At 39.2% G+C, this 12,360-nt stretch overlaps 1 protein-coding gene across 2 annotated transcripts; it reads right to left on the bottom strand.

Annotated features, from left to right (window-relative positions):
• Positions 1-368: 368 nt before the first annotated feature.
• LOC122989377 (MAR-binding filament-like protein 1-1) lies at positions 369-12,174 on the bottom strand. Of its 2 annotated transcripts, XM_044362225.1 has the most exons (13): positions 11,962-12,174; positions 10,161-10,267; positions 9,859-10,026; positions 8,713-8,817; positions 7,854-7,976; positions 6,987-7,115; positions 6,816-6,870; positions 4,697-4,797; positions 3,302-3,462; positions 2,232-2,391; positions 1,753-1,878; positions 1,334-1,403; positions 369-527 (listed from the first exon to the last, which is right to left on the bottom strand). In XM_044362225.1, the coding sequence occupies exons 1-13, from the start codon at positions 12,014-12,016 to the stop codon at positions 397-399; spliced, it is 1,491 nt and encodes a 496-aa protein (XP_044218160.1). In that variant the 5' UTR covers positions 12,017-12,174; the 3' UTR covers positions 369-396. The 2 variants fall into 2 exon arrangements, with proteins under 2 accessions (XP_044218160.1, XP_044218170.1); XM_044362235.1 differs by lacking the exon at positions 10,161-10,267.
• Between the last annotated feature and the right edge of the window lie 186 nt (positions 12,175-12,360).

Raw genomic sequence — 12,360 nt, 5'->3', positions numbered from 1 at the left:
TTTAGCATATAATATACTTTTTTTTTTTAGTTAGACATGCTTAGTCCATGCCAGATTGTTTGCTTCTCCGGCCAGATAAACTTAGCGTCAGGCTCAACATGTGTCTGTTCTCTTTAAATGCTGCCACCTGGTGGCTTATTTAAACTGGGACAGCTACATTTAGGAGGTGTCACATATTTCCAGGTCAGGAAATTGGATTTTTAAAGCCTCTATAATTTATTTTAATTCCACTCGTTACTTTGATTTAGTCTCAAACAGAAAAGGAGTTTTGAGTTTGGATAAAAGTGAGTTGTAGGTTTGGTTCACTCTGGATTAAAGCCAACTGATCAGTGATGATCAAATGAGCAGTAAAAAAAAAAAACAAAGCAGAAAATCCCTGCTGTTTATTTCATTAGTCTACTCCTTCCTCTTGGCTCTCCTCGAGGACTTCTTGGACTGCTGGGATTCAACCAGTCTAACGCTGCTGCGTTTGATCTCCTCGCGGGACGGAGAGCACTCTTCTCCATCATCACTGAGCTGGGAGGTGTCTGGGATGAAGAAAGAAAGAAAGACAAAGGCACTAATGACAGATAGTCTTTTATGTAAAATATGATTTTTAAAGACATTTCCAACTTTCACATCCTTGATCTAACAAGTCAATTGACACATTTATGGATGTTTTGTATTAATGCTGCAGTGCATCAGAGAGGAGAAGAAGAAGGCACTTTTTTATGATCATATTTTTATTCATACCACTATAACACCTATATGTCTTGAGCCAATGATGGGATGTCAGGTGTGACTGTAGTCATCGTGCATGTCCAGTTTGTTCTGCTTTGATGGTGACCAGAGTGCTAAAGCGGTCTCTGACGGGTATATTGTGAGGAATGGAAAGATGGCGAGCTCATTGTAACTGTCTCTTCTTGTTTTCAGTGTTCTCTTCTCTTGGAAAATGTGTCAGTAGCTCTGGTTGTTGTAACAAACACCACGTCTTTACTCTTGTGAGAAGGTAAGCTGCTTTTTATTTTCAACTTAACATACACATTTTAGAAAAAAATACATATATCAGAAAATATTGATCTTGAATTTCACTGTTTATTTTACATATTTATTGAAGAATGTGACCAAAAGCTTTGGTGACCTCATAGTGGGGAACCAGTGCTCTAACCCGTTATAATATTTCAGCAATATATGTGCTATTTTTAAAAAATGAAGACATTTGTATTTAAACCTTGATTCTTGCGGGGTTTTTTGCCCCAAACTGGACTCAGAACTCCTCTTACCAGATCTCACTTTTCAGTCAATACTTGTGTATTTCTCTCAACAATAATAAGTTCTGTATGTTCCTCCTCACCTATAGGGGTACTTGGTCTCTTATTGTTCCTCGAATCCGTCGTGTTGAGCAGTTCCAGAAAACTGAAAACCTGAAGAAGTAAAAGACTCAGAGGGTTATTAGGGGTTAACACACAGACCAGAACTGGCAGGTTTATGGTCACACCTATGAAATGTCTTAAAATAAAAATCAAGATAATCAATCAATAAAATCAAGATAGAAAGATAGAAATTAGAACATTGTCCAATTTCAAGTTGCTGAAATCTGCACAAAAAAAAAACTGGGTGTTGGTAGCTGCATTACATATTATGCTATATTACAAATAATATGGAATATCAGCACAAAACAACATGGATACAGATACAGAACATTGGCCTGTCCCATCCTCCAGACCAAAACAGAGAACTGAGGTAATGAGAGCGGACAGAGAAACTAAGCACCCTCTCCTGGTCCTCGCTACTGATCACAGGTTTCCGCTCTGACGCTCTCTGCAGTAACGTTGGCAGACGGGCGCTGATGTCCTTCAGTTTGTCTACGTTGTCAGTGCAGGGCGCGCTGGGCAGCCCCTGAAGAAGAAAGAACAACGAGCAACACAATCAGATGTTTGGAGATTCCCGCCCTTTTCTTCAAGAGCACCGGTGTTTTTTTGACTTTTTTGAGTGCATCTTAAGATTTATCCGTTAAGAACACAACTATGTTTTTGGACTCTTCTTACAGATAAATCTCATTTCTTCACAGCCGGTATAGAGAGAAGGACAGACAACAGCTACCCATGACGCCATCAAGGTACATATGGCATGTGAGTCCTGTATTAAGATAGATAAACCTGAATCTCACCTTTAAAGAGTAAAAAAAGTTTCCTAAAATATAGTACAGAGCAGAAAGTGAGAGTCTAGAGAGGACTCTTCATGGTCCAGACCTCCACGGGCACGCAGCTCATCCTGAAGTAGAGGTTTCCGACGCCCTGCTCAACAGTGTCCAACAGGTCCTGGGACTGCTTCAGCTCGGCCTGCAGTCGTTGAACACGATCCACTTGCAGATCCAGCTTCGCCTGCGTCTCTTCCTTCAGCTTGTCAAACCTTCAGACAAACAGATGGAGTTTTTGAGACAGTCCGTCTGTCCCTACGTTATAAAAGCAATGAAAGCGACCCGTAAACATGTCAGTAATAATGTCTCACTGTAGGATGAGATTCACAATTCTTCCTTTGCAAAACTGTCGTTTCTCATGTTATTTCCCTTCAGTACAAACTGTCCCTGTCCCAGATGTTTAAGAAGATTTAGTGATAAGCGCAGGAAGCGGATCAGATACCGAATATGCTACCGCGCGACAAAAACACTTTGAGAATGTCCCAAAGTGACGGGAGAGAGTGTTGTGAAAAGATCTCCGGAGAAATCAGCGAAGACATCAATCAGGCCCAACATCGCAGCACACAAAAGGACGCCGTTAACAGAGATTTCCTCGCCGTGCCAGACTGATAAATCTTCCATCCAGCCACAGGCGACCTCGCAAAGGCTGCCAGCTCTGAGACGCTTTCACATTATCATCATCCTCATTATTAAACCCTCCACACAGCTACAGGCATTAAACTACTACCTGACATGTGAATCAAAAAATGGATGCACTAACCCAGATTGATGGCTCGTATCATGTGACCAGCCCTGCCTCTATAATAGATTGAGTGGACGAGAGATGCTACATTTTGTGCTTATCTGTGTTTATTGTCTGTGAAGCATTAAGTCTTAAACTAGTCCTGATATAAGTTAAAAACTACACTAGACGACTAGATTGTTTGTGCCATTTCCAAAAACAATGAAAGTAATTTCATGCTGCTTAAATTACATTCAAATCTGACATATAGCAGGTCAGTCTGACCCATTTTGGCTGTACAACATATTTCACTATTTATAATTGGTGACAAATAAAGCTTCAACATGACACTTGACTATGATATTAACATTTGAACACTATGGAAAACTCAATGACGATACCTTGTAGCTGCAGGTTTGACACTGAACTTGAGTTCTGCATGCTGCAGCTCCAGTTCAGCCAAGGTTCTGGCCTCCTGCCTGACCAGTTCCTCACACTGGGTGATCTCAGTGAGGAGCTGCTGTGTGGTAGCCCGCTGAGACACCACCTTGTTCACTAGGTCCTAGTAAGACAGGCACACACCACCTGATACAGGCTATATACAGTATGTGTGTGTGTGTGTGTGTACAATCATAACTGTGTAGGACATAAGTTAATACATTAACACATCAGAAAGCATCCCTCAAAGACTCACTAACACAAACTCACAAAATGCATACAATACATCAGACATTTATTATGAAGTATACCAAGTGAACATATACTGTAATACTGTACCAACTACATACAGTGTATAATCACAGTTTATGCCTCTCATGTATTATTATTATATTCCAGCCGTCCACCAAATACCCGACCATCTTTGGAAAACACAAGTTGTTTTGTTGAAGGTATTTCCAGATCCAATATGAATGTGTTATTTTGTATAAAAAATATTTTTAAAAAAACCTGGTAAGAAACATCAATATATAACAATATAACTGAACAATTTTTGGTTCACATTGTAGAAACTGAGGGAGGAGATGTGTCATTTTTGGCTGCCATCTTTTTTTGTATTAGGAAACAGAGTCGCAACTTAGAAAAGAAGATGAAAATCTTTATTATCATGCAGCAGATGGAATATTTTAGATGGTTAAAAGAGTCTTTGAGGGTCGCCGTGGTAACCAAACGGTTAGAGAACATGCCACATGATCGCAATATCCCCGGTTCGACTCTGCCCGAGGACCTTTGCTGCATGTTATACCCTTCTCTCTACCCCCCCCCCTCCCCAAAAACAGAAGAAAAGAAAGAGCCTTCTGGAAATACATTCCAAACGGTCTTTTGGGTTGTTTTTTTTTAAATAACTGGGTATTTTTTAATCTACAGACTGGATTCTTAGCTCTGTAATAGTATTACATGAGATGAACAACTCAAAGCTTTATATAATGTCATTATTCTGGAATGTTAAATGTTAAATACTGCAGGTTTTTATAAATCTTAACTTTATGGGCTCATTGAGGTTTGTGTTGTTACATTAAAACAATGTTGTAAACACTGTGAAATATTGTAGCAGCTGTTGTATTCCCCACAGTGTCTTACTATATAAACCTGGTGTTTATTTAACCCACACAGGGATCTGAAGTTGTTTCCTGTACCAGGATTTAGACCTTTTACCTCTTATTTTATTTTTCTATTTGTGTCCCCGTCCTTCTATTCATGCATTTGTTCCGTGTACAACACTTTACAGGAAGTCTGTCTAAAACTAAAACTGCCTCATTAATAATACATGTGAATGTGAGTTGAGTTAAATCGACTACCTGCACGTCAGCGCAGCCCAGAGCTTCTCTCAGAGACTCCATATCCTCCACCAGTTTCATGTCAGACTGGGAAGCACCGCAGATGTCGTAACAGTGATGAGCTGCAGAGACACGAATCAACAGTTTAACTACATGATTGCATCATTTATTTATGTTTACAGTATTATCTCAGTGGGACATGCATTAGACAGAGGGGACAGGTAGCTCTACAGATAGTGCTGGTGTTGTACTAATAATGTATTTTCATGTTTGCGTTTTCAAGTTGAAGAATTCTAATAAGATAATTGTGTCTCAGTGATGGTAGCATGAAGCTCCCTTATTCTATCATGTTGTGTCTTTATTTACAAAAGACACAGGCAGCACATGCAGTTTTTAATATTATACTCCCTGTAGTAACTTAGATGAGGTTAAAAGCTTTAAAAATATAACAAGTAAGATCTTGAATTGAGCTTTTCGGTAAATCTTTTTAAGTCAATTAAAAATTGCAAGAAAACTAGAAAATAACTGCAATAATTTAAAGAAAAATGCACTGATAAGTAAGAAAGTAAAATATTTCTAAAGCACCAAAATCAGGGCCTGTATTTATCAAACTTCTTAGAAATACACTTGAGAAATCAGTAAAGAGTTAAAGTTAAAGAATAAGACATTTACTGATCTGTTTACTTACAGCGATGTGCAGGATGATGGACAGTATATGTTCAAGGGACAGACAGCCAATCAGAGACAAGAATTCACCCTCCAGCTGTCATACTGGTTTTTTTTTTTTTTTATTATTCTGATGACGTTTTACTTAGTGATATGTTTCCTAATTGTGATAAAATTAAAAATGTGTGGAATTGTCATCAATCTAATATGTTTAGAAGATATAATTATAAACATAGGAATATCATAGAAAATATAAACCAACATGGAAACAAATTCTGCTGCTGGTTAATAAGAGGAAACATGTCACAAGGAGAATTCAGTACCACACTTATAAGTGCAGACAATAAAGATGCATGGAAGGTTTAATTGTGTTGTTGCAAAAACAGATGTAACATCCTATCAAATGTTCAAATCAAACACTACTACTTTATTCTGAATGATATGTATTACTCCAGTTACTCATCTTGACCAATGAGATTCTGTACAGTCGCTCCAAAACATCTCTGAGAAAAGTCTGTTTCATCAAGAGTCTCTTAACTCTAAACTTCAATATTTTATAAGCAGCAAGATAAATTTAGGAGTTTATTATTCATTTATTTAGGAGTATGGGTTATCTTCCACTTCAGTCCAAATTTTGCTTTTAGCCGTTAGCTGATAAATATAGTCTCAGAGTTAAAAGGTGCTTCACAGATGCACTTAAAAACACAACTGACCTCATGCAGGAAACACTTGAGTTTTCTTGTACAGAGAATTTTCTCTTGGGTACAAAGAGAACTTACCAGCAGTCTAGACCTGTTGTATGAGTTCAGTATAATGTCTCAGCTTAAATATGATCCTGAAATCAACTAAAATACTCAAAATTCATGCAGCATATTATCATCATCATGGCCAGTTTACTGATTTTATGATTTTTATTGTCATATTTTGGTGCAGCAACTTCTCTCAGTCCGTCGGCTGCCTCTGTGTCTCTGCAGCTCTCTGTTCACTGTTCACTACATCACCTGTAGACTATAATATTCTCTCTTCTAATATCTCAGCCACTGTCACATCCTCTAACCACCAGCGCTGCTCTATGTCATCATATGAATGTTTTCTACTACTGACACTGACACTGTTTGTCTGCTGATTTCTGAAAGCAGGACTTAAAACTCAACAGTGTGAAATTCTTGTGAAATCTACTTTTTGTTAACATTTCTGTGAATGAAACTTGCCCACAAATGGAGCAACAGGTTGCCTTATATGGACATTTTGGGCGTCGATGATGCTAATGATCAGATCTCATGAACGCAGGTGACACTCGTCAGGCTGAAACGAGTAATTTACGACAGTTAAGACAGTTTGTTGAATCCAACCTGGAACACTCATATGAGAGGTTTAGGAAAGAAGAGGAAAATATTCTTGCATGAGGCCAAATAACTGGAACTGCAACGAGAATCTCGATGGTCCCAGTAAAAATGATTTTTTGTTGGTATACCTTCAACAGGACTTGAGTGTGCTTCCTCTTCCTCTTCCTCCCCTTCTTCAACTTCCTGCATGTGAAAAAAGACAGATACCGACAACAAATGAACGTACAGTAAATCAATCATAACAGTTATCTTGTTATTGACCTTCATCACAATCTCAGATACGTTCCTCTTCCACTCACCCGCTCTTTCTGTCTGCTCGGTGCTGCTGGGCTGAGAGGACGCCCAAATGTTTCCATAAGCTCTTTCAGCTCACTCTCCATCTGTCTCTTCTTCTCCATTATCTCATTCTCCATCTGAAACATCTCGTCCTGATGGAGTGAAAAGAAAGAAAAGAACACAGGTCACATTTTCAACTCTGAGAATCAGTTTTATTATTATTAGTACAAGGAATTTTACAGCACTGCAGCCTTCATTATAAAGGAATTCTTTCACATTGTGTCACTTCTTGTTCTGACAGCTTGATTGCATTTATGAGACACCGTAAGCTTTTTTCAGGCCATGTAGGACCATGAAATCCTTGCGGTGAAGTTCAATAAACAGAGTGGAAAGAGTGTCCAGCTTCAAATTCCTGGGCACCTCATGTGGACAACCAGCACCGCCTCTCTGGTGAAAAACGGAAGCAGCTCTACTTCCTCAGGACGGTGAGGAAGGCCAACCTGTCTGAGCATCTCCTGGTGTCTTTCTATCACTGCTTCATAGAAAGCACACTCACCTACTGCGTCTCATTACGGTACGCCAGCTCTTCTGCAGATGACGAGAAGTCTCTCCAGAGTCATTAAATCAGAACCAGAAAATCACCAACACGACCCTGCCAACATCGGAGGATGTGGTGCCTCCACAGAGCCACAAACAGCATCAGAGACTCCTGATCCCATCCTGGCCTCCATCTTTTTGTCCTCCTCCCCTCTGGAAGGTGCTACAGATTCCTGAATAGTCTTTACCCAGGAGCCATAACTGAACTCTTCCCCGAGATTCTGAAAGACTAATGCATGCCCTCAAACACCGGTCTGAAATCCTCGCTGTGGTTTGTGGTGGTGACGTCTTACCTGTGCGCTTTCTGCAGCAGCTGCTGCTGACTGGAACATTTTGCATGCTTTGTCCACCTCCGCTTGTCCAATGGCAACCGCACGCTCCTTCTGGTCCAGGACCTTGAACATCCCACGGACTTCCTGCCCGCATTACAAATAGAAAACATCAGATGATGGAGACGATTATTATTCCACAGGTTACACGGCTGCTTGCAGCTTTTCATGTGGCTACAAGGACCAGCATCTCAATGTGGTACTTTTAGTACATTACAAACAGATTTATTTCATTAATACAGTATGTTACATAATTGCGAGTTCTGTTTTGCACTTAGTTAGACAGCTTAACCCTTACTCCTGCTTTCACAAGCCTCGCTGAGAGCATGTCAGTTCTCACTAGTGAGTTAATTTTACCCAGTTCATCAGATCTCTCACTGACATGTTATATTTTACAGAGACCAGCCTCACAGCTTCAAAATATGAGTTATTTTGTCCTTCACAGCAGCACCAGGTTTCATATTACAGATCCCTCACACACAGCAGCTACCCAATAAAATCACATGATATGTCTGTCTGATTGTTTGTTGTCTAATTATTTGAATAAAAACTGCTGATGCATTTTTAATAAATAACAAAGGAGTAATTGTAGTTGTAGTTGTAGTTATTCCTGTTAGTTCTGAAGCAATATTTTTACAGTTTAGGGCACTTATAAAGTGAAACTTGTAGTGAAGCTGCAATAGAGCTTACAAATGTTTATTCTCATAATTTCTTCCAAAAGTAAAAATAATGGTAATTTCATATCATCCCTCTCATCAGTATGTACTCATTAAGTATCAGTATTGATAAAATCCTAAGGATACCCAAACCTCCCAACCATCACCTGCTGCAGGTGCTCAAGCATGTGCAGGTAAGTGCTCTGGACTCTCTTAGCCGCTAAGATCTTCAACTTCATCTTCTCTCGGTTGTTCTCCAGCTGCCTTATTTGCTGACATTACAAAATAAAACAAAGAGTTAAAAGTCTGTAATAAAGAGATTAGATTGTCTGCTAAGATATGCTACACCTCGAAATGTAAACTGATTCATCCAGCATTCGTTTTCCTTGTTAATGGTGCAAAAGAGTGAGTTGCATTGAACAGTTTATGTGGATGCTTGCTAACAGGTGAAGAGGTGCAAAAGTAGTGAAGAAAAACGTTTCAATTAATGTAAACTAAACCCACTTCCTTTTAAGAGTCTATCATTTAACAGGCATCCAATGTGTCAATTTCATTTACATGTCTCATTAAATTGCAAATCTCACTCAGTTTAGCTTAAATTGCAGTTTTAGCCTAAGGGGGAGAGAAATTGGGCCTGGGGGAGGAGGTACAGTATGTCAGGCATAGTTCAACTATATTAGTTAATATTGATATGAGTTTACAGGTCAGACTATTGACGTGTGTGCAACATAGTTCATATGCTGAGTTAAAGCTGCATTAATCTTTTTTTATATCAACAATGGCTCAAGTGATTTGTGTCACTCAGGGGTTAAGACACCGACCACGAACCGCAACTAAAAAAGGTATAAAATGGAAAATGGCAAAAAACTAATTAAAGAAAGTGTCCTCAACAAATCTACAGAGAATTTTCAGCAACTCTGCAGCTCCACCAAGGTTTTTAGCCTCTTTTGGCTCACTCTCATCAACCTGATCTCCAGCAGTAGCAGGCAGCTGTTTTCAGTGACAAAAGGTAAGATGAACCCACCTGCCCAGCAGTAGACAATGTAAGTGACTAGCTGACATAGTGGAGCATTGAGCAGCCAAAGATAAATTTTGTAGGAGTTAAAAGAAGAGTGAATATTGGACTTGAATTCAGAACTCCAAATGAATGCTAACGTTGCACCATTGTCTGCTGTATGGTGGTGATATGTCACATGTTGTGTTTTCTGCTTCCCTCAAGTGGACAAAAGCTTGAAATATTTTAAAGCTACCATGTTGTTGTGGGGGTGCTGCTGACGGTGGATGCCCAGGAGTATCCTTGAGAGCTCATGTACCTGTTGAGCTGTATCTTCACTGTTGTCATCTGTAGTCTTTGGTTCCATTGTTTTCAATAACTCCTGCAGCTCCTTTAACTTTGTTTCTTTTTCCTTCGCAGCAAACTTTAGTCTGTTGTACTCATTAACTAAGACATTCTTCTCCCGCTTCGCGTGTTCAATTTTTCTCTGAGTGTGCAGAAAAAATGAAAAAAGTTTAAATCTGAATACTTTAAGTTAAACTTCCTCATTTAGAAGAAAGAGTTTCCCAATTTAAAATCCTCATTTGTTAGTGAAACAGTCAGCATAAAGTAAACCTTTACCTCCAGAGGTAGTCCTGGCTTGCACAGAGGCTTTAGTCTTATTGTCAGTTTGTCATGGCTGTCCAAGGCCTGTTTAGCTGCACTGTCCTCTGCTTCAATCTGTTTCTCTAAAAATGAAAATCAAGCTTTGTTATTACTTTGTGAAAGTGGATATATGGTGGACCAGGGTCCAGGTATCATCGGATAATTCGTAATTCATTTGTAATTCAAAAACCCAAAAATGGTAAATCGGTTATTTGTTTCAAAACAAAAAACTGCTTTTGGTGTCGGAATCAAATAACGAAAAACCAATCAAACCCGGCCCGTTTTTGGTTTTTGCCGATTCGTTTTATCCAAGCAGTAACCCCCGGGGCTGAAAAATGAAGCCAATGCGGAAGTGCCAAAAACTGCAGTTCCTTGAACGACCACTTGAGGCTCTAAAAGCCAGTCAATCCCCATAGACCCCCATGTTAAAATGCCCAACTTTACAGCAGAAATAAACATGTTTACAGTCTGGTATAAACAACGGTTTTGGTCTCTGTAGCTAATTTCCCCTTTCATGACAACTGTACGGGGGGAGATTTTTTTTTATAACTCACCCGTTTAAATTTTATTAAGCCGTAAAGTTATGCATAATGAAGGACATGGCTGCTTTGAGCGACAGGTCCGCCAGCCGCTAGGTGGCTTGTTTCAGCTATTCGGCCCGCCTCTTTGCCCATTTTTGATTGGCTGGGAGTTAGGCAGCGTCACGCACTGCCAAGATGGCGACGGCTGGAGTAGCTCACTTTGAGCTTCAAAACCGCTCTTCAGAAACTAACGGGTGATGTCATGGTAACTACGTCCATATTTTTATAGTCTATGGTTTGAAACCAAAAACGGAAGTCACGTGATTTTTTCCTTTTTTGTTTCCCAACAAAAATCCAGAAAACCAAATTCAAAAGACCGTGCAATTTTAGTTTAGAAATCAAGTATTTTTGTCAAGCGACTACATTAGCCTACCCATGATCCTCAGCGACCGTTGCTATGGTGAAGACGCCAGCGACAGCCGCGCGTGTGTGTAAACGGGATGAAGACGGGGTTATAAAACTGAACTTTACATGTCACATCCCTCATTTAAGCCCTACACTTTCACTTTGGTAATTTTCATCAAACTGGACTTTAGATTGTGCATTTTATTCAACCTCCGTTGTTACATCATGTAATTATTTATTAATTATTTATGTTCAATTTATTGTCTTGTCACCTTCATATATTTCACACACTTCGTTTCTTTGTCCATAGGACACATTATTTTCTTTACAGTTCAGTGTACAGTAAAGTACGTTGATCCCGATCGTAACCAATAATCTGCAGTACTATATAATGTTATACTGACTATATGTTAAGGCTGTCGCTGGCGTCTTCACCATAGCAACGGTCGCTGAGGATCATGGGTAGGCTAATGTAGCCGCTTCCGCTATCGTTCTGTATCGTGTTTTGAAACAAAGAACAGATTTACCCTTTTTTGGTTTTTGAATTACAAATGAATTACGAATTATCCGACGATACCCGGACCTTAAATAAAGATACAACTTTCTGAAGTACGTCCACAGATCCCATCATTTTGATGATATTATCTAAGCTAACAAGGTTATAAATTAAGAAGTACAATCTCTCAAAGGACATCTGTTTTTTATGCATTTTTTTAATAGCTTCACCAGCTAGCTAAATTAGCTTAAATATTTATTTTCTAGTGGAGTCGATCTGAAACAAAGATTTGAATCTGGCAGGTGACCTAACTACATTCTAACACTAACTAGCTTAATTTTTTTTAGAAATTTACCTGAGAATTTGACTCGACGTGGAGTCGGAGTCCTTCCACCTTTCACCTTTTCCATTTGTATTTCTAGCTAACTAGCTGTTACCTGTAAGCTAACCTATCCTAATGTGGGCTATTTTTTGTTAGAGTGTGCTTAGTATTTTGGTTGCTGTTTTCAGATCATTTCAGTTTCAACTGACTGTTCACTGACCCCTGCCCTTAGTAACTGTTGCTATGCCTGTCATTTTTGAAATAATGCATCTTTGATAAAAGCAGGCTTTAGTCGGTGACTGTAAATTTTGCCAACTGAAATGACAACAGTAACTGTCACTGGCTGATTTTGTAGGCTTACAGTCTGTTTCAAAATGCAGGGATCGAATTAATGGTTTGACACAAAGCTAATAGGCTACAGCTTTAGTAACA

This window comes from Thunnus albacares, chromosome 2, assembly GCF_914725855.1.
Source record: "Thunnus albacares chromosome 2, fThuAlb1.1, whole genome shotgun sequence".
Taxonomy (NCBI): domain Eukaryota; kingdom Metazoa; phylum Chordata; class Actinopteri; order Scombriformes; family Scombridae; genus Thunnus; species Thunnus albacares.
The sequence above is the reverse complement of the archived record's forward strand: the minus strand, read 5'-3'. Positions and strand labels throughout refer to the sequence as shown.